Genomic DNA, 23041 nt, shown 5'->3' with positions numbered 1-23041 from the left:
ATACTAAGGCGAGTCAGACAAACCGACCACCCACGCTCCCCACTCAAGAACGGAATCGGCTACGGCTAAGCATGAAATTCTATTTCAATTAGGCAAAAATTGCGAAAAAGCTATGCAAACAAAAGATTTTCCCCAGCAACAACATCGGCAGGAGCGGGTGGAGAAGCGGTAACGGGGAGGCAAAGTAAATGTAAAGCGTTCATGGAAAACAAAGAGGCCTTCCCGTCATCCGGTGAGTCCTTTGGATACACGGAGAACATACTCTTCACAGTTCTAGTAGACTTTGAACCTATTCCTTTTTTTTTTTTAATTCTTAAAGTGCTCAATTTAGTTAGGTCATATTATTTATGAAAAAAAAATTAAATCCTTTGCATCAAGGATAAAACAAACATATTAGTAGGACTAAGTTTGATTCTTGTTTGATTTTCAACCGACTTGGAGGAGTATATAAGCCAGAGCAACAGAAGGTTGGGGTTTCGCTAATTCATTTATTTACATAACATGTTCCGAAAATAGAAAAGTTTTTAACTTTAAACTTGCATAAAAGTAACTTTTAGAAACTTAATTACAATGTCATATAATATAAGCAAGTCGGTAGTCCTCAATTGAATTAATGCTTGTAGGTAAAAGTACTGGCATACTTAGTGAGATAATCAAATTATTTAAAATAAAGCTTGATAATGATATACTTTTAGGATATAAAATGATATACTTTTCAAATCTTTCAAATGAAGTATTACATTTGGTTAGAATCAATTTTTTGCAGCATTTCAGGGTTAGTCGGGGCAGCAGTAAATAAGGTAAAGAATTGAGTGTACCCACCTGGAACCGATGACTCCCTTTGAGAGCTCACCATCTACAGAGGGAGATGGTGCTGCAGGAGCAGCAGTGTCCTCTGGGGGGTGGGCGTCATAGACGAAAGCAGGCTGCAGAAGCACGGGAGCTGGGAGGCTGGGCTGGTTGGACGTTTTCAAGGTGTCCACGTAGGAGGCTAGGGGCGGCTGGGCCAGAGGGCTGTTCGGATAGGCCATAGTAAGGGGGGCGGTCAGAACTAGCCAGGCCCAGAGCCCGGGCAGCGCGCGGAGTCGCATCCCAGGGATGCCTTTGCTTTTCCTTGCGTGAGTCGTGGAAGTCGCTCTACTCGGGTAGATTGTTTTTCAGGGCCTCCGACTAATCTGCAACGTTGTTCTTCTTCCTTTGACCTGGGCTAACTGCGGCCGTTCGGCACTTTACGTCGAAGGAAGCCGAGTAAACATTAAGCGAGGGCTGCAAAGTAAAATAAAAATCTAATTAATGCAATGTTTATGAAGGCGGAAAATGCGAGGGTTAAAAAAAGAGCGCAGGAGCATCTTCAAAAAGTGGGGCTTCTTTAAGGGACTTTCAACAGCTTAAAGCCGCACTGCAGGTGCTGCACTGGTGCGAGGCAAGGGCAAGGATTCAGGGAAGGCTGTGTACTTTTAGGCCCTGTCATAATCAGGCGGCAGGCAAAGTGCCAGGCGCCAGAGACCGAGCTCGCTAATGCGCCTGTAATTATGCTAATAATAACGAGCGGCCACATGTGGGTTGTAGCGGTGTCTGTGTGGCGCCAGGGACGGCAGGGGCGGTCGACAGGAATGCCATTGGGTCGGCGTCTTTGGTTGCAGCGTGCTTTTAGAGTCCTGGCCAAAGTGCCTGGCAATTTGGCCCTAAGTAGGGATATGCAACCAGACATCTCTAAGCCGAGTTGAGTGAGCTCTCGGGGATTACGGCTGCATCAATGCAGGAATCTAGTTATCCGCCATAGCTCAGATCTCGATACATCCTGGTCTAAATGCATTTCCTTTTAGTGATATTTTTGTTAATCTTATCACTATACTCCCTTGCTGGGAAAAGAGTTTGATCGGGAGGACATGTGTGTATAGCAAGTATTGATTTTCCGCGCTTATGGGTTCATGAGGTAAGACGCCACATAAAGTTGGCGCTTCGCTGAGACTCCTTTTTGTTTTCTCGTGTCTTTTTGCCTGTCATTGCGTATTATCGTCAGAAATCTGTGCAAATACTTTTCCCAGCAATTTTGACACTTTTGCTTGTTCTGCGTTCTGCTACAAAGCCCTTGCTGTGAAGCACACACTCTGCTGGGTGTGTGGGCGTACGGAGCGTGATAACACAAATGAATTGTCAATGGGACGACAAGGAGGAGGCAGCAAACAAGCAACATACATAGTATGTTAATAAGCACAATGGCCAACACACAGCGGCAAAGCCGAAGAATGCGCTGACAACTTAAAGCCGGCGCTGTCAAAATGTTGGCTAACAGATACGCACACACATCGCAGCACTCAAACACTCAAACCCTGGAGCCCTTATTCCTTTGCCTCCGCCCGCAGTCCACCACCCACTATAAGGCGCGGGCGTCCTATTTTGAACCCGGGCCGTTGTGTCCCGTCACGTACGCACACTGGCACAGGCATCAATGCGAATCCATATAGTGGCATAGAAAATAGCTAAACGATTCCTGGCCAATGTGGTATAAATCGGGCATAAATACCGACTCCGGCCCATAAAAATATTTTCTCTGCCTGTGTGCCCGACTGCCTCCCTGGTTGCTGACGGCCTTGACACTTGGGTCTGAATTTTTGATTTCTCCCGTGTACTGTCTGGCCATAAAGCAGAAACAGGAACACGGCGAAATCAACATAAATGGGGCATAAAGTATTTTAGCATAATAGGGTCCTCAAGCCTGGACTCGGCACTATCTAGGTAAAAACAGTTTAACATTTTTGTACAATTTTTGTTTAATTTTTCTTTCAAAGACACAAAACCAAAAGGGAATCTGGAGTGCCTCAAATTCTTTATGTATGCAAAACCATTGAAAAGGTCTGCGTCCGTATGGTTATTTATTTTTTTATGTGTAAACCCGACCGCCTTGCGTCCTGCAAAGGATTCGTCCCGACGGTAAGATGGCAATTGATTTGCAACGGTAAATTTCGATTGTCAGCGGTCCTGCGAAAGGGTTGTGGGACGTGGGACAAGAGCTGACATTGAAATGTAAATGAAATGCCGACCTCGAAGAGGGGCTTACTCTTCAGGGGCCCGGACCCATAGCCAGTACCCTGGCAGCCTGCCATCATGGACCTGGTCCCGAGATGCTAACTGCGGTGAGGTGCGAGTGAAAATTGTCGGACTGCCATTGTTTGAGCGACAATGATGCTGAGTGACATGACAAGTGGACGACAAACATAAACACACATCCACACAAAGTCACAAAAGACAGCAGAAGAAGGCAGGCGGCACTAGGCAGAAGAAGGGCGCTCGTTCAGGATCTATTCCAGCTTCAGCTCCAGGACCCAGATTGGACCTGACAGCTGTAGAGACGGGCTAACGAATCGAAACGAGAAGAAATGAGACCGCACACAACTGGACGTTTGCTTAAACAAATCACTCAGACATTTCAATACAAGTGGGAGGGTGAAAGGCAGTGACAGTGGGAGTTTTAGTGGAGGACTTCCACTCGCCTCTGGAGAGGCGGTCAAAGTGTAACACATGCAAATAAGACGGGGAGGGCCGAACAATAAATCAAACGACAAAAGGTGTATTAGCCAAAATGACATTTTGAGGCATGTGGCTGGCAGATTTCGTTTAGAACACGTCCCCAACTCTGGAAAGGGGACACTTGCGCCAGCTGGCTAAATGGAAATATATTTCCAGGTAAATATGCCATGGATGCCAAACTTCATTATAAATGACAACACACCTAGCGACCAGAATACAAAGCCCTGGTGTGTCCAGAAATACCAACACGCTAAGTCTGGGGAAATTTGCACATCAATTTTGTTTCTTTCGAAAAAGCCTCGATTACCTCCCACAACATAAATGATTCCCCAGCATTATTGTGCTGTTTGTCTCTAGAAATAAGGTGGCTATTTTGCTGTCCAATTGAATACCAATCGAATTTCAATTACTTAAATCTTCTCCGGGGTTAATTAATTATGCTAAATACTGATCAAGGGACCCTGACCGCAATCAAAATATTTGCGCCTGGGATTCGAGGGACCCCAAATCCACTTAAGTCTGTTTGGAACAGCTAAACTGAGATGCATGTTTGCCAAGTTGCGTGTGACGAAAATACAAACCGAAATTGGTTTTAAGGCCACAGAACATACAAAAAAGAGTGAGGAAAGTTTCTCACGTCTGGAGTACCAGCTTTTTATACTCTTTTGGGCCTGAAATTAATTTTATCTTCCCTCGATGGGTCTAATACTACTTCTTAAAACGGAACCAACCTTCTAGCTTTGAACAAGTTCTAGTGTGGATCTGAAACTAAGGTTAGGTTTCCAGGTTTGATTCTACGGAAATGCTGAACAATAATTCCTTCGAGAAAGATGTAAAAGTTTGAACTTTTTTAAAGAATCCTCCTTAAGGGTACAATAAAGTAGCGTCCAGCAAATGAGTCCTTCCCTTCACACATTTTCAAAGGTCACTTGGTGTGTGGGTGCAAAAAGTTTACAAGAGTTTGCAGCCACCACGAAAATGTGTCACGTTTTGTGGCATCGTGAAAAATTAAGATTTTCCAGCAAGAAAAACTTATTTCGGTTTGTTTTTGGCTTGTTAGCTATTGATTTTTTATTGGATTTACGGAGCTCCGTTCGCGCCGAACACTGAGGACTTTGGCCCAATCAGTTGTCATTAGCTCTTCGGAAATTAAAGCAAATTGGGTTTCGGCACCGGGCGTTTAATGAAGACCATGCGAGGACTTCGACTTACTCGGAGGGGCCAAGTTGCGGACCAACAATCTGTTGAGCCTGATTTCTGTTCCATTGGACACTCCCTTGGCAGGATGACGCAGTCAAGCGTCAGCCAACATTTACACGCTGCTTCCGTTTCGCCTGGTAGTGTTCGGCTGTTTTCCTTAATCTGTTCTAGGACTCTGAGAAGCCTGGATGGAAGAGGTGGTAGCGGGGGCCCAGGCTGATAGGACGCCAGTACTCCAGAGCTCGCACTTTCGCACTTTTACGCTCCCGCGAGTGCTCTTCGCGGATTGGTGTGCGCTGCGCTAACAAAAGTTTATCGCTCTGCTTCCGCTTCCGTTATGTATACGGACTACGTACGTTACGAATACGCTCTGTGGGCCCAGCCCCCAGACACTCATAAGATGTAATTCCAGAGCTCCTGCCTGGCGCTTTCCTAGTTTGAAACTTTCCTTCTCAAACAGCGTTTGATTTTATTTATTTATTTCGATTTGCTCTTTTGCTTCCAAGCCCCTCACAAAGACCTCCCGCAATCGGCACTCGGCACTTTCTTTGTTTTTTGCGACTTGCGTCCTGGCCGACATAACGATTCCTTCCTCCGTGCCAACTCCGGAGCTGCAGCTTTTCGCCTAAAAGGCTTGGCCCACTCGATGCACACCCTCGCACACACAAAAAGGCACAGTCCCTTTTTATAAACACGAGCGCCCGACTTGATCTGGCATTCGTCATTTTAAGCGTTTGTGTACATGAAGGTTTATTGTTTTATTATTTGGTCTGTTGGAAAACAGAAATCATCAAAATTGCAAATACTATTTTGCAGATGGATCTTCTGCGCTCAGTATTATTTTTCCCATTTTTTCCAGCTTTCCCCATCAGGGTCTATCAAGTGTGTCAGTCTGTCAGTCTTTTTTCGATTCTCATGGCCCGGGTTGCCCAAAAACACAATTACGTGCAGATTAGAGCGTTCGTTAAGAACCTTTCGTACCCATCTTTTCCTTGTCCCTAGCTGCCAGCTCTTAAAGTCTCGCGTTCTTTGCCGTTTTCGAAGCTCTATGGAAAAGCTTCATAGAGCTTATGCAGATACGGTTGTACTATCGTAAAAAAGACACACAGTATAACAGGTACCCCGTAGTCGGGGCACATCATCGACTATTGTTTCTAGTTCCTGAAACTGACGGCTGTGTGCCTCCGGCTAATGTGCATTTTATTTTCCGATCCCGCGGCTGCCGGAGCTAGTCGATTCATTGGCCATTTACTGTCCTGGCATGTGCATGACATATATTGTTTTGGTAAAGATTTTGCACGCCGCAGGAGCTCAATATAATTTTCGATATTCCATTCCCGTCACGTGTGTATCTCGCAACGCCAATCTTCATTTGGCTATGAAACTTTTCAGTTTCCTCTCCCCTATCTGGTTGATTATTCTTTCCTCGGCCTGTTATTGTTTGCCTCGGATTTCGGGCGGATGTGGTCGGGAGTCGGGCACACTGCGTAGGTGGGCTGGGTATGAATTCCACCCAGACATATCCGGCATAATGGCTGAGGTGGGATGCTTGCCACTGACACCGGCACCGCACTTCAGCACAGAAAAATCCCCGAGCCAACCAGAGTCGGGACGAGGTGCTGCCAAGATGGCTTTATAGTTTTCAAGTTTGTGCCAAGTAACAATAAATGCTTCGCATCAGATTATTTCACTTTGCACGTGTCGCTCATCGAAGCCAAAAATCTTCGCTCCATTGTCATCGCCTTGGCCCTTCTCTATTGAATTCCTCTGCCGGCGATTCGATTCCAGTCCGGACACGTTTAGGCCGCTGCTGTCCGTGAGTCCGTTTGTCCGTTAGTCCCTCCGTTCGCTTGTCCGCTTGTCCTGCCTCTTTGCAGCTGCGCCAAACTACCAAAGTTATGAGGCCAGGGCGTGAGCGGGATTAGGAGACGTGGCATGTGCCAAGGTCCGGCTGATGCCACTTAATATATAACTCTTTGGCATTAATTAGCCAAACCAAGCTGGCCTTCACGAGTCGAATACGTGATTTGCAAAGTGCAGACCGCCGCTGCGCTGTGATATTCGCTGTAGGCGCCCTAAGGTTTCAGCCAGGCATTAGACGACAGTCAGGTTTTTGATAGCCGCATTTTGTCAAATGGCGCGTGTCGGCGGCGCGGCGCAATTGCATTTGTCTTGGCTCCAGCTCCTGCTTCTGCTTCTGCACCTGGCGACGACATGCAGCCGCATCAATTTATTAATTACACCACCCAGGCCCGGAAGCAGCAACTGCAATGCTGTTTAAAAATGTAATAAATCGATTCGAATTCCGAAATGAGCAGTACGGCAAACAATAATGCAGATATGCTTCGGCCGCTGCAACACGGTAGAATATTTACTCGACTTCACATTGATAAAGGATTAAAGAGAGCGAGCTTCAACACCGGGTTGTTGTTAATCCATTATGCAATTGCCTGGATTATAATATATTGCAACAGTGTCTACGGGTGCACATTGCATCCGCAGTCCTTGATCTGTAATTTATACCTTAAAATGGACGTAATTTGTATGGATGTAATGACTGAAACACATTTTTAATATTTACTGGGCGTCCAGTCTAGAATGAACCGAATGCTGATGGGCTGTTATAAATAGAAAGATCCCACCTTTGTAAATAATAATCTCACTTTTCCTTCAGTCCTTTAGTAACTTGGAAGAGATAAAAAAATAGCTCAGTGTACAAGCGGTAATTAATCCCACTCTATCACTGTTGCGACCTTTCATCATCTGGAAGTCGGCTATCCGACTAACAAGCGTATCTTTTACGGCCCTACGCCCTTCAATTCCACATGGCTGACCTTTGCGCCTGGCCACTCCCGCCGGCAGTGACATATGGAAATTCTAGTGTCCTGGCAAACACTTTGATTTCGTACAAATTTCGCACAGCAGCAAATTTTTCAATTTATAATCAAAACAAGGAAGTGGCGGAAGGGATGGGTGGATGGGGCGGTCGACATGACTGTCGTCTGGTCGGGGCTGATTAGACTGACCCTTTAAAGCGGCCGCCCAGTCCTCGGCTTCCCCACATTTCTCAGCCCTGTATCTTGGGCACATTCAATCATCAGGCATTCATGCATTCATTCATTCCAGGACCGTACAGAACATACCCAAAAAACTGTAAAAAAGGACTTTGAAAGGTGCACAAAATCCTTTTACACTGCTCCCTTCAAAAAGGCGTCGTATCCTTTTATGCTCAACTGCTCTGCTTTTGGTCAATTTTAGTGGCCAGCCTCTGTGTGTACCTACTCGTATGTGAATGGATTAGGCGGGTGTTCGAGGGTGTGTGCCTCCCATGGCAGTTTATGGCCATCCTCGTGTCGATCCCAAGCTTCCTCCATATCGTTTTTTTCCGCCATGCTGCATCATTCCCTGAATGCTGATGGACTACACACGCGGCACGACACCCGCATTGCGGCCCGCCCGGCCGTTTCTTTTTTAGCCATAACTCGCACAATGACTGGCCTTGTATTATCAGTTTGTCGTAATTGCCAGGCCTTACAGCTGGGCCTGGTCCCGGGTCCCTTCTCTAGGACTGATTAGTGGCTCGCAGTGAGTCAGCTACTTCTAGTGCATTAATCATGTTAATTAACCTGACCGAAGGCCTTCCATAAGCCAGTGGCAAAAATTACATTAGGTCTCGCCTAAAACGAGTTCAATCTATTATTCAATTGCAATTTAAAATCTTCAGCGACGAGGCCAGCACAGCACTACCAGTAGGTGTATCCTCCAGCGGGAAAACATGATTCTGCTAGTTTTTCTCCGCCCATCAGCACCCTCATCCAAGGCGGATTCCTGCGCAGGCCAGAGCAGGTGTGTCAGCAATGTCAGACCTGCAAGGAACTCGGAGCAGAGGGTCTATGCCGGCCAGAGTTTTGCAGCCAAAGGCACCAACGGGGTATAGTGGCTTTTATGCGAATTTGCTGCGGACCAATCTCTGATTTGATGGGTCCCCCAACTACGGTGGCATCGGCAGTTAGGAGCGGGCTCTTGTGATAAGATCCTATGTGCTGTCCGTTCGAGCTTCGGCCCGGACCGAGATAAACTCCCTTGACAAATACCCAGGGGACCTGTTTGGCCTTTTCTCTGTGGCACCGACGCACGAGGGTGAGAAGCGCCCAATGCCAAGCTGCCAAATGGAGACAGTTATGAAGATTTGTGGGGCAAGCCGTGGGCCGTGAGCCACTTTAAGAATAGACGCCCTAGTATTGGCCTAATTGGATGCATTGGTTTTCGGGCTCCCAGCCTATCTAGACAATTACCTCTCATTACCACGAGGTGTTAGTCGTTTAAAAACTCCCTACGGAAAGGGTGAGTGTTATATCACACAATTATTAAACAATTCCAGCAATTTAAATAAAAAAAAACGAGAAAGGAAAGCTTACTTCGGGCGGAGATGAAGTTGATAAACCCTTGCAGTTAAAATATATATAGTTTGCCGATCTTCATGAGAATATCATAATATAACTAATATATCTATATCTAGAAAAGAAGGGTGTGTGCAAAGTTTCCAGTCGATAGCTTTGAAATTGAGAGACTAGTGAGAGACTAGGACATGCTCATATCAACTCAGGAGGAAAATCTGATCAAGAATATACATACTTTATGGGGTCGGAGATGTCTTTATCACTGCGTTGCAAACTTTTTGACAAAATTATAATACCCTCTGAAAGGGTTTAAAAAACCTGTGAAAATAAATCCTACAACCTATAAACCTATAAAAACCTATATAAATTTTGAAAGTTCATTTAAATTAATTTTATTTGAAAGGAATCCCGCAGCCGTTGCTTATAAGCTTTAGAATTCCTTTAAATTGTCACAAATAATCATTTGTACAAAATAATTCATTTGTACGATATCCTTAAGAGTCACATACATTCAAGTATCACGCACTTATTCGTCGATACACTAAGCGCATTCACTTTACGAAAGAAATACTTTATTGAATTATTTAATTACTGGTGGTACCGCCGAGCACTTTGTATCTTTGCCTCAAAAACTGTCCTTTAAACCGATTTGTAGCTTTAAGCTGGAGGAAGTGAGCAGGCTTTTCAGCGAACAGGGTGCACCCACCCGCCCCCGGGCACATAATTTTGCGCCTGCAGTTGATGCTTAGTTTGGCCAAAGCTGCTTTACCTATTTTGCATAATTTCCGTTATTCTAGCCACCGTTTTGTCGTCACAATGACAACGTCAACAGCAGAACCAGAGGGAGCCTTGGCCCGGGGTGCATTTTTCCTATTCGGTTGCATCTTTTTGGCCATTAGCCGCTATTTAGCGTTTTATATGCAGGGTCTGTTGCCAGAGATGGTTCTGGTGCAGGTGCGAGAGCGAGTGTGGGCGAAACTAGAGGTGCTGCAAGTGCCACAGCCGTCAAGTTTGCCTCTTGTTTACCCAGAGCTGGCAGCTTGCAACCGGCGCAGCGTCTCTGCAGCGCTGCAGCGCTTGAGATGCGCCAAGGGTGAGGGGCTGTTGACACAGTTAAACGGTGGCCCATTTATTATCGCAATTTATTGTGCCACGGCCGGTGCTATGGCGTCCACGCCGTAGCACTTGCAATATGACCGCAGGGCCTTAAAGTTTCCCCAAAATCTCTGGCTAACTCAATTACGGACACATTGCATCCAGTGTTCCATGTGTGCCACATGGGTGGGGGTGTGACTTGCCTATCTTGCGGGCTCAGGCTCCGGCTTCTGCTCCGGCTCAGGCTCGGCTGCGACCCAGGTGTGTGTGTTCGAGTTTATGAACTTTGCAGCGGCAACGCACTAATACAGGCATGTTAGGCAAACACGCAACGCATTTTCGCACTCACGCAAATTACCAAATAAGCGATGTGCGAATCTGGCCCCGTATTTGTGTGCTGGCCTCCCGCCCTGCCGGGTGTGTGTGGGGTGCGGCGGGCAGGTGTGGGTGGGCCCGGGTGCTGGTCTGCCAGATGCGTTCAAAAAGTACCTTTGGTTTTCGTGCAAATTTGATTTGCAGCGTTGCTGTCTTTCGGAGCAACTTTAACTCGCAGCACTGAGTTGGTGAAGCGTTCTATTCGTGCCTGTGCTTTTAAAGCCTTTTACACTCGAAGAAAATATGTGTTTCCAGTAAACTATTAGTTGTTTAAGTAATTTAAAGTCTCTAAATATCGGTACAGTTTCTAATTGCATCAAACATTTGAGCTTTGAAGCTGATTTCTAAACAAGTTCTGTGTGTTTTTCTCAGTGCCCCCAACTATTTTCCAACTGCAGAGCCAGGCGACGTACAAGGTAAATTTTCGCAACAATGCGTGGCGGTAGCTGCGCATCTTTGCTATTAAGTGGCGGAAGGAGTGGGTGCGGGACCGCTAACAGCTACTTAAAACTCAATTACCAGTTGGGGCGCCACATCATCCCGGCAGCTCCGAAAGCCACTGCTTCTATTTTGGCATCGAATTAAAGCAGAGAAGATCACTCATCTCGGCTGCCTGCAAGGAATTTCAATTAAAGTCTGCTTACCGAAAGCTGATTAAACTAATTTCATATTTATGTGCTTTGCCCCAACCTCCGCCCTTTGGATAAGTTGGTCCCCACATATTGTAAATTCGGGGCAGCTGCTGCACTTTGCCACCATCCCACCCCCGCCGGTCACCTGGGTAAATGCGAACGAGGGTTCTTGCAGGCTTGATGGATGTAGGGGCGCCACCCATGCTCCGATCTACGTCGGAGCAGACCAACTTTCGGTGGAGTTATATGCGCCTCAGGCCGACATGCAATTTCATTTACCATTCATATGCGAAGCTTTGGCGCATGCTTAACTCGAATTTAAATAAAGGCGGTTTAATCGCTATTAAACTCGCTCCCAGCCAGGAGCAGAGCCGGCTAAGCTGGCTGAGCTGACCCACATGCTGCCTGGTGTGTGCCGCATGCGACGTGCCACGCCCAGTTGGGGCTGAGCTCCACAATCTGCCAGAGAGCAAAGAGTACGGAGCAATATTTTGGCAACAGTTTGTGTGCGCACATTAATTTATGCAAATAGTTTGAAAATATTAATGGCTTCTGGCAGCTGGAAGGGATTGAAGGGCCACAAAGGCGGCAAATTGAACATTTAGCGGGAGTTTCGGGAGCAACAGCGTTGTGCCGATGGGGTGGAAAGAGGCTCTTTCCCCATTAAATATTTAGGTCTTTAAAAACTTGGTCAATTTCCGTTACATTATGGCGCATCATGGCCAATAAGCCACACACACAAACACAAAAGCACAAACAAACTTGTCGCCTCAAACTGGAATGGAAGCAATCGACATGGCCAAGCGCCCAAAAGCGTGCTGCACGCCCGAAAATATGTAAACAAAATGGCGAACAAGAAATAAACTTATGGTGCACTTCCGCCAATAGTCGAGCATTTTATTTGGTTCTGTAATCCCCCAGCTCCCTGTGCGGGTCTGATTGTGTGTTTGTGTGGGATGGCCATCAAAAATGGTCAAAGAGCAGCTCGAGAATTAAAATGAAACAAAACGGAAATGCTACAGAAATCAACCAACTGGCATAAACTTTGCGACCCGACGGGCTTTCCTCATACAATTCCCCTCGCATTTAGCTTTTGTTATTTCTGCTTTCTGGCCTGCTGGCTCCGGCCAAATTGAGTAGAAAGGTTTTTTCGTAGTTAGCTCCGGAAAATGGGCTTTTCCCGTGCCCAGTAAGTGGGCCACAGGGCCGGCTCAGTTCGGTTAGCTTGATTTTCGATACATGCTCTTGGCCGAGCCAATACATTTGTATTCTCCCATTCGATGTGCCGCATATATATGTACATATATACAGCAATATGTTGACCGTCACTTCGTGGTGCATTATTTTCGATCTGGAGCAGGCGAGAAGAACAGGCCAGAGTGTACCGCCGCAATGCCCTCGCGATTTTAAATCAATTTCTCATGTATTGAAAATGAATTAAATAAAAATATTTAACATATTAAACATATATTAAAATAGCTAGTTGATGGGTATTCTAGCTATGTATATAAAGTAAAGAATAGTAATTGTATTAATTGTAGTAATATTTGTTCAATAAATTCAATAATATTCTTGAGTTAAGCTGCCCCAAATTTTTTAGCACAATCGGTGTGATTCTATCGGAAACAGATTATGGGACTTTTCAGTTCAAAACAGACTCGAATAGTGTATCCCTTACGGTACCTAACTAGACGACTAGCAAAACTCGGCGCGATGTATGGGTATTTGCCAATTTCCCTGCGAATTCCGCACACAATGTCGGTATTTATGTACAAACAACGAGTGGATTGAATAAACCAAAGTTTGGGGAGAGACAGCAGCTATGACAGCCACCATTTCGCGATTATTTTGGCCGTCGCACATCAAAGTATCTGAAAAATGACATGCGCCGACCCTGCCATATTTCCTTTAGCGGCTTAAAAGCTCAATGGGCGAAATTGTTTGATTTTCTCGAACATTTCATTTGGCAGCGCGCCCTGTTGATTGTTTTTGCTGCATTTTGCTGCTGTTGGCAGTCCATCGATACACACAAATATACGTATGTGAAATGTATGTGGGGAATTTATTTCATTTATTTGCATTTGATGTGAGTATAAGCTGGCAGGACGTTGTTTTTGTCGATGACATTCGAAATAATAAATGCCTCAAATTTTGGCAACTAAAACTCGAATTTGTAAAAGCCCAACCTGCCAGCAGGCCAGCCAGCCCACTGGGGCATGCATCTCAATGTTTCCGATCCTGTCTCTCCGGGCAGTGAAGCCATCCGGGCGTCCAACCATCAGTGTTCAAATGAAAATAAATAAATAAAGGTATGTTTAAGCGCCTGATAGGGGCTTTAGTCAATCCGGTGGACAAGCATTAGCTATTTGTGGCATAACCCATGCCCTCGATGAATTCAGGCCTAAATTGGATCGGCATCGCACAAATGCCATGCCGTTTTAGCTTCCATTATTTTCATCTGGGCGTCTAAGCAACAAACATCTTGCTTGAAAATAATAATTTTAATGTGAATGAAGGCAAGTGCTTGGCCCAGATAACTCCTAGCTGCTCCTTTACACCAAAAAGCAATTTCACAAAACAAGGACAGATGGAAGATATTGGCTCTGAGAAGCCACAGAAGACCGGCAGACTGGCAGACCTACAGACAAGCGGACCAGTTGACTTCATAAATTGGATTCGCACGTGTCACATTCGACGTTTTCGACAGTGGCCTGCCTAAGCAATTAATTTTTAATTGCTACACTTTCCCAAGCCGAATTGACAATTGGAAGGGAAAGAAAAAACGTTTGCGGAGGCGTCTCTGCAAATGGGATGATAATGATGAGCCGTTGCTAATTGAAGTTCAATGAGAAGCGAGCCGAAAGGCGATAGAGCCATTACCTGAAGCCGACAACCAGAGTAGGAGTCAATAAAAAGTGACTAAAGTGAAAGCGTTGAGTGTTTTATTTAAATTCTGCTCGAATACCAGCAACAGCAAAGAAAAAAATATTTGGTGGAAAAAAACAAATCACGACAAAATTACGCGGGTTGAAATGCTTATTTTGGCCAAGCGAAATGAAGAGAAAAACAAATTAAAGCGGACCAAAGCGGTTGCTCTTGGAGATCCGGCGGTCTATAATTTTATATCCAATGGCCAAGAGAGGTAACGAGAACGAGAACAAGACCGAGACCGAGAATAAAAGAAATAAAGCCAAACGGCAGCAACATGCCAGACATGGATCCAAATTGGTGAATGGAGTGGGTCTGGCAAGCTGTAGATGTAGGTCACCTGGTTGCGTAGCTTTCAATTTTTATAACGTTACCAAAATTTGTCTCAGGCCTCCACTCGCCCGCAGAATCTTTATCTGACTATCTGAGCATCTGCATCTGCTTGTGCATCTGCCAAAACCTTGGGCACCTGGAGAGTGAGGATGTTGATCGTCTTGCCACTCGCTTGCAGCTTGTGGCCGTCTAAGCTGTTGCTAATTACGGCACTTAGGACCTCAAGTGCCCACTCTCTCGAAGCGCGTCAAAAGATACACTACAAACTACACTCACACACAACAAACAACCGCGAAGCGCGTGTGGCAACTTAAGGCAGTCCGATGGATGCGATGAATGGGGAAGCAAACAAAGCGCTGCGAAAAGACAAGGCACACAAATATGCCAATAACCTTTTGATGTGTTCGATACGCTTTTTATAGCCATTGTGTATTGATATTCTACAGCGTCAAAAATGAAAGTTACAGGGCTAGGAGAGCGATACAGTAGCGACCTACACTCTCGACGACGAGCCGGCGAAGAGCCATCACTCCCATCCACTCTTCTTTACTTGGTCGAGAGTCGCAGATTCATCGCTCGACAAGATGCTGTGGTGAAAAGATTTTAATTCCAAAAATTGCACTATCATGTTTGCTGGCGCAGGCGATTTTAGCCAAAGCACCACAGTACCACAGCACCAAAGTAACCAGGCACCAGAGCAGCCGAGCTCCGAAACGATAGAAAAATCTTCATCATCGTCGGGGGGACAACCTACTGACACTTTGACCGATTTTTAGCATACTAAATATAGTAATTTTGTCATTATGGTTGATTATGCGCCTTTCGCCAGGTGCCATTCATCGTCGTAGCCACCGATATTTCAAAGCCAAGAGTTACAGTCACAGTCAGAGTCGGAGTCGGAGTCGTCGAAGTCGGAGTAAGACTAGGTTTCCGTTTCTGAGCCATTCAATTTGTGCCCGTTACGAGCTGCATTCTTGACGGCTCGGAGGCAACTGTAATCTACACGTAAGTCCCGGCTCTTGGCCATAAAAATCTATGATTGCATGTGCGAATATGGCTGCTTCGGCTGCTGTGGCTGGCATCTGCTCATCTGTTCGGATGTGTTAATTAAAACGAACTCGATCAGTGGGAAACTTTTTGACCCATTTCCGACAGACTACTCTCTTTTCTTTCCATTTCTTTTGTACATGTCCCCCCTTTCTCCCGTGCCCAGGAAAGGAGCCGGGGAAAGAGCCAGGGAAACTGGTTCTTGTGCTAAGTATATGCTAATGACACTTACTTTTCGGATTCGAATATTGGAACTCTGGTATTTCGGTCAGAGTTATTAACTAAGCCGGGGCCCAGCTGACGCATCCATGGCTGAGTGAGCCGGGCCATAATTTGGTAAGCACGGCTACTTGACTATTTGGCTGGTTGCATCCACTCGTCGTATAGATGCCACTCATCAAATGCGGTGGAAGAGGGGGTGGCCCAATTGTGGCTCATTAGGCGGTATTGCACAAGCTGGAAACACGCACATTACTCATGTGTGTAATTGGGATGACGACCTATGAGGTCGTGTCGTGGCTTCTTTCGGAGTCTATGGGCCAATAATTGGTGCTCTACACACCCGATTGCAGCGACGACTTCAAGGCGGCTACCTAATACACCGAAACCAAACTTTAGGGCCGCAAAAATATGGAAGTGGAGTGGCTGCAAGTGGCCCCGAGTGGAAGGAGTGCACCCTCATTACAAGAGTTTTACATTTTCGTATACTACTTAGAAGTTTTTGCTTTTATGGGCCAATCCTCCATCCTTTACAGTCCCACCCGACCACCTAGTCCCGAGTCCAAGCTCCTCTTACTTTTGCGAAGCACTCTCTGCAGCGCTTCTCCACTTTGTGGCTTTCATGAATTTTTCCTTTCTTCGGAGCAAGTGCAATAAATCATAATTTGCTACTTTTTCTAATGGATTATGGTCGTTGCCGGGTACTGCCGGCAAGAGAATATGAGAATATTGTTGGCATCCGCGAGGGAAAGCTCTTAAGTGCTGATTGACCAGCTCATGAATGCGATGGTCAGATGGTCGGATGGCCGGGTGGACGGATGGACAGACGGCCAGTTCTAAGCGATCGCTCAAAGGGTCGGCAAATTAATCATGCCAGATAAGCTGAGTGCTATCTTTGACGCGGCCCGGTAATTTCCCAATTGTGGCCTTAAATGCAACACGGCTTCATGGTTGCATTGCTACAAGGTTGAGGGGAAATTTCACAATTATAAATTGCCCTTTTCCATTATGATTCTGTTTTTTTGTCAAGCATTGGCCCTGCCAATGACAATGGCAACTCATTGGCAATTCAATTTGTATTTCGTGAAAGTGATTGCGTAAACTTTGATAAAGAAATGGCAAAAACAGTGTTCAAAGCCACTGGACTGGGACGAGCAATTGTTGTTTTTAATGTGTCATTGTAAAGCAATATCATAATGGGAAAAATATGCTACACCTTTTTCCCGCTAATGTGATCCGACATAAATTGCGGCATTCAGCCAAACAATTTTGAGTCCGCGCATTGATTCAGAGTTGGCTCGATGCGGCTTGTGGCAGCGGCACTGAATAAGCCCCTTAATTAGACGTAATAACACAGCCAACTTAAATAGTCCCCAATCGAAGGTCGTCCCCAACCCCAACAGGGCCAGTAAACATTACCAAATGCAGCCTCAATCTGTCTGTCTGTTTGCATAGCTCTCTGTCCAGTTCCCATGACATGGCCAAGGGTCAAGTCCCGAAATTCGACCATAAAGAATTTATGTAGTCGAAAAGCATAGGATGGAATCAGCCAAGCAAACATGAATTCCCAAGTGACCTATTACCCCTGGTGAACTATGACAGCCGACTGCCAAATGTGTCAAAAGTTCAAAGTCATCCGACCCTTCCTGTGTGGTCCCTGAAAAGGGTTAGGCTCACCGACAACTGCGACTGGCATAATATTAACACAGATATGCATGGAATAATTCATACGCCATTCCACTGCTAGTCAAATGAAATTGTTATTGGTTGGCAAATAGAAGTGCTCGTGTCTGGGCCCAGATTCCGTTTCCATCAGAAGAAGCTCTTGGCGGCACACGCGATTCTCAGAACGCCTGCCTGCGTCCGATCATCCACTCGCATATGAGCAGTCGAGCTTTGAGTTGTATTTCTGAATTAAAAGTCGTGTGGAAAATGCTCGAAAACTTGCGGAGATGCGGAGGAGCGAATGTAAAAAAAGCTTATTAATGAATTTGCCCGAACAAAGTAAAGTATTTCACTCCCACGGTTTCCCAACTTTGGCCGCCTTACTTCTAGTTCCCATGACATGTGCCAGAAAGCCGCCGAGTGTGTTCGTAACGGCCCGGGTCCCCGAGTCAACGTCAGGTGATGACGTTGAAGCCTCTGCAGTTACGGCAGTTTGCACCTCCAGTGTACCTCCACTCCGCCTGCCTCCATGGCCCAGAAACCAACTGCAGCTGTCTTGTGTAAAGGCGAAGGCAAAGCCAAATTCACGGCAACCAGCGTCAAAAACTTTCAAATGCTTTCAAATTTCCTCGGTAGTTGAGAACCGACTTTCATTGGATCGGGTTATGTGCAAAATAGCAGGGTCCTGCGCTTAAGAACTTAGGCTTTTTGAATATCAACTAACTGAAGACTATGTATGGCGAACCTGAGGCGCAACAACGATGCTTTAAGCGATTAACTAACTATGCTTATGGAAGATTATATTTTCCCCGGCTTAATAGTTTTTTTGTGTCAATTAAATCAGGGAAATACGAGTGTTCTAAACGACACGGTTTCTCCACCCATTAGACTTAAAGACATAAACGCAACTAAAGACATCCTGGCTTGTGAGGTCGAAGCCAAGACCGACTTGGCCAGGCAAGCAAATTGAGCAACTTTTGCCAGCAACTCGATGGCAGCCACAATTTTTTTGTTAATTAAAAGCAATCTTATTTATTAGTGCAGCACACAGCAGATGTACACAGTCTGAAGAAGAAATACGAAAGGGAAAGATAAATAGACTCGCTGCAAATACAAGTGCAGGACTAAGCCAAGCCCATTCAAAAGCTGGCTCTATGTGCTGGCTCTATAAATGGCGAAAATTATTTAATTATTATTAAGTGCTGCTTCCGCCGGGCAGACCTAACGAGGACACTCCAGTCCGTTTTGGAGGAACTTTGGTTGGCACAAAACTTGTCTTCGGAGGAAATACGACTGCGATGGTTTGTCTTGGCCCCGGAGCTTGGATTTTGTTGCTTCCATTTGTTTATCGTTGCTAGAGGAAACTTCTGCCGCCTTGCCTATTAATTGAAGTTTTGAATTCATTGGGACATGCCTAGCTCTTCAGGGGAGCAGGGGCGCCTCCTCCTTCTGAGAGTGTGTAACACCACGGATAGACCAATCAATCTACGCAGCCCATCCTGGCTCAGAAGCACAGACTCTCAAGTAATTTTCTTACAAAAATGTTTACCATCCAGGATTCAGTACCCAGTAGAGGCTAATAATAGCTTCTTTTGTTTCCTCAAAGTTTTTCTGTCAAAAATTAACAGAAATCTAATTTGTAATATCGCATATGCAGAGCCAGACCTCCGCAGTTTTGAACAATGATGATGTGTGGTGGCTTCAATTGGGATTTGGGTTTTTGGGCTTACCGCCCGACTTTGCACCCTCCCCCAGCGCCCTCATACGCCCTGGCCGCGAAGAGCCGTGTAATTAGTTTGCGGCGCACATTGTTGTTGACAGATGATGCATCTGCCGCAACTGCAACTGCTTTGTTTGTTAACTTGATTAATTAAAATGCAGCAGCTTTTAATGGCGTTGGCGTGCTAGCTCGCCATAAGTTTCTTACATATGTGCGAGTTTATCACGAGCTTATGCAACGCCCGCCTTGTCTCATCAGCTCCCAAAAATTATCTTATTGAACAGAATCCAGGACCCTCTTACTGAAAACAAAAACCCGGAATGTTACTACTGGTTACATAGGCATTATTATGTGTAAGCGACCTCACACCCGTTTCGAGTAACGTGTGCGGTCCAGGCCCGATCTGCTTAATGGGAAGATGTATTCTGTCTCTAATTTGGGGCTTTGTTAATTCACGCTTTCTAGATGGTCCGGGCTTGGCCCGAAGGAAGTGGGCTGAATGGCAGCGTGGAACGCATCTATAATTTTGAATCCATTTGTACCAGTCAGCCGACAACGATGCTGTTGTTGCAACGCAATCTACCGGCTGCCACTCCGCCACGGGTACAGCCAAAGCCAGCGAAAAGCAAAGCAAAGCCAGAGCTAAAGCAACAGCATCTCCGAGGCTGAGACTGAGACTCTGGATGAGGTTGAACCGTGAAGTCACGCTGCTTTATTTATTTACCGCAACAGTAACAGAAACCGCAATAAGAACAACGGCAACTGTGGATGCAACTGCAGTAACTGCACTAATCTCAGCCATCCACTGCCTGTGGTGAGGGGCGTGATGAGGGGTGGGCACTGGGGTCTTAGCCAAAGAATGCTGGTAGAAAGTAACTCAAACTGCTCGCCGCTCTGCGTTGCTGTCAGCTTAAGTTGCCACTAACCAGGCTGAGGCCGAACTCCGGCCGAAATGCACAGTAACAAACGGACTCCGAACGAATGGGTGGGGGATGAGGGTGTGGGACGCCTCGGCTCGGCGCCTGCTAATGCTTGCATTAATATTGTACAGATTGCTGGGATCTGGGTTCTGGGTTCTGGGCCCAGGGACCTGGGATCTTCCAACTGTTGCTGCTGCATGTGGCAGCCATAATGCAATCTGAGGCGGGAGTCAAGTTTGTTTACGTTTGTTTTGGCTTTGGCATGCCGTTTTAGTAGTTCATTAAAATCACATTGCCCCGCAGCCTCACAGTCTAACAACCTTCTAGGCCAACTGCGCCGTCTCGCCACCACACCAACAGCCAACCCATAAAGTCTTGGAGCGTTTCGGCCGAAGCTGGGACTCTGGGTTCTCGGGAAAGAGCTGTTGTCTCTGGCCGTTGCCTCATGTAAACTTTACCAAATGTAGTCGAGGAAATTCAACTTGTTTCCAGTTACACGTGTGTGGCTGCCAGTCCGTCGTGCTTGCTCCCGTGCGGTGGCAGTGTGTGTGGTACTTGTTTTTGCTGCACTTGTTGTTGCTGCCGCTGTTGTTCGTTCTATGTTCTATGGCTTGGTTTCTCTGACTTGGCCTGGCACAGCTACAGCCAAAGCCATAGCCTCTACCACTATTTCTTAATTAAATACAAGTTTTCACAGCACTCTTCGCCTGCCGGTCTGTGTTCTTTTCCCGGGCGGCTTCTGCGATCTGCTGGCCAATTACGCTGGCCAACCAATGCCAATGCCGATGCCTTGGATATGAATATGCGGAGGGGTACATACACACGACACTTTCGCTGCGATAAGCGCTTTAAAGCCATTAAACAATTCCATGGTAATCCGCTTTGTCTGCACTCCACTGCATCAGGATGCGACTGCGGGCCAGGACGCGCTGGGATCTGTCGGAATTTCGCCCCGTCTCCACCCCTCTCCCGACTCCCCAGTTGTCATCTGTCACTTTAGTTGTTGCAGCAGTTTAAGCAAAGTTAATCCCGGCTGAATCCAGGCTTACCTGTTGACGTGTTAGAGGAGAGTCGCCGCTCCCAAAAACAGCAAATCCATAAACAATACGGCAGGACGGCAACACGGCAACACGGCAGTGGCAAGGATGAGTAGGGCACTGGAACCGGGAGGATGAACCGAATGGCTTGTCGCGCGCGTTGCATATGAATACTGCTTTTCGGTTGCGCGCAAATCAATTCAACTTCGATGCGGTCTGTGTGTTTTCTCTCAACGAAACTTTTATTAAACGGAGCTGGTCACTTAAATAAGTCGGCTTATGGCCGCACAAAGCAAATACGGCCGGATTCCTTCAGTCCTTCAGTCGTCGATTTTCCGTTTTTGTGTTAGCACTAGAGTCTCCGTTACACCACACCAGACGCCAAAAGCGCTTGCAGCTAACTGATTGCTGGGTCGGCGCTTCCAAAAGACTTTTAAGCATATAGCTAAGAAAGTCCAAGAAGTTGGCAACGAAAGAAAAGTAGACTCTGCGGAGTTCGAACTGGGGAGCCCCGCTCTCCCCAGCCAGTAACAAAAATGGTCAAGATGACGGGGCCGAGAGCGTCAAGAGCGAGAGAGCGAGGGCACGCAAGAGAGCACTGTCTGGCGATCGAAAAGAGTGGTTGACGATCGCGACTGCGCCGCATCGCTCTTAGCCAAGAGAGCGTTTCACGAAAGGTGGGTCGAACAGACGGGCCCAAGCGCAGTTCTGTTGAAACCTTGGACAACATTCACAAAAGCATATATGTATGTATGAATGTACATCCCATATTTAAAGGGATGTATATTTTATATTTTAATAAGTTACAACCTTTTAATATTACTGTTTGGGGGGGGAGGGGGTATTCCCCAATAGAATCTTTCTAGTTTATATGTTAACAAGAAAGGAATGCTAACTTCGGGCGGGCCCGCAGAAATCGGATATAGTTCGCCGATCCTTATATATCCTTGATAATATCATAATAAAACCAATTTATTACAATAAACAAGCAAAGTAAGCTAACTTCGGGCGGAGTTATATGGCAGCTAAGTTATATGGCAGCTAAAGGATATAGTCGGCCGATCTTGGCCGTTCCGACTTATATACTGCGAACAAAAAAAAAGAAGAGTGGGTGCAAAGTTTCAAGTCGTTAGCTTTAAAACTGAGAGACTAGTTTGCGTAGAAACAGACATACAGACGGAGATGCTTATATCAACTCAGGAGGTGATCCTGATCAAGAATATATACCACTCTTTCACGAGTGAAAGGAGATAGAGTATCGAAATATATATAAGTATGTACACGAATATACGAATACACGAATACGAAAGTTGTTCGGTTAAAGTTTTTTCCTTATAAATCTATCTAACTTCACAGTTTTTTTCGGTGTGATAATGCCAAGGAAACTATGTATGTGTTGCCAACCAATTAGTTAAAATTACGAAGCAGTCAAGATGGCGCAACTCTTGTCATGCAAATCGCGCCGAACTCTGACATCCAGTCAAGAGGTTGTGTCCCTTGCAGGCGTTTTAAATATCAACAGCATTATCGGGCATTGAGCAACGATGTGGCCATAAAGCTCACCAATTGAGAAAGCTCGCTAGCAGACAGCAGCGTAATTGGGCCTGGGAGAAATCTAGAATCAGCTTACAGCTGCCATTCAAGCGACCAGCAACTGGCGTTTGCGGAGCACTTTCTTTGCCGTTTTTAATTTAATGCATAGTTACAGGAACAGAACACACGGCCAACGACACACCAGCTCCAAGATGCACACAACTGGCCAGGCTGGAGCTGGAAGCCACATTTCATTTCACCGCAACTCTGGCATGCTTATGTATCTTAGTAGTTGCTGTCATTGTGCCTCGTTGTTGCTCTATTTGTACAGCGACAACAATCAAGCTCATGCGCTGGAGCGTCGGACACGTCTCCTAGCAGATACGTTACGGATACGGATACAGAT

The 23041-nt window shown here is 46.1% G+C and overlaps 1 protein-coding gene across 1 annotated transcript in view; it reads right to left on the bottom strand.

The window, feature by feature from the left end:
• LOC108130251 (uncharacterized) overlaps window positions 1-21516 on the bottom strand; it is a 30080-nt gene extending 8564 nt beyond the window's left edge. Inside the window, exons 1-2 of the mRNA XM_017248632.3 lie at window positions 21115-21516; window positions 823-1266 (exon numbers count right to left, since the gene is read on the bottom strand). Of these exons, the coding sequence (XP_017104121.2) occupies window positions 823-1091 (269 nt within the window). The 5' untranslated portion in view covers window positions 1092-1266; window positions 21115-21516. The remainder of the gene's footprint in view (window positions 1-822; window positions 1267-21114) is intronic.
• Window positions 21517-23041: the final 1525 nt, after the last annotated feature.

This window comes from Drosophila bipectinata, chromosome 2R (genome assembly GCF_030179905.1).
Source record: "Drosophila bipectinata strain 14024-0381.07 chromosome 2R, DbipHiC1v2, whole genome shotgun sequence".
Lineage (NCBI taxonomy): Eukaryota > Metazoa > Arthropoda > Insecta > Diptera > Drosophilidae > Drosophila > Drosophila bipectinata.
The sequence above is the reverse complement of the archived record's forward strand: the minus strand, read 5'-3'. Positions and strand labels throughout refer to the sequence as shown.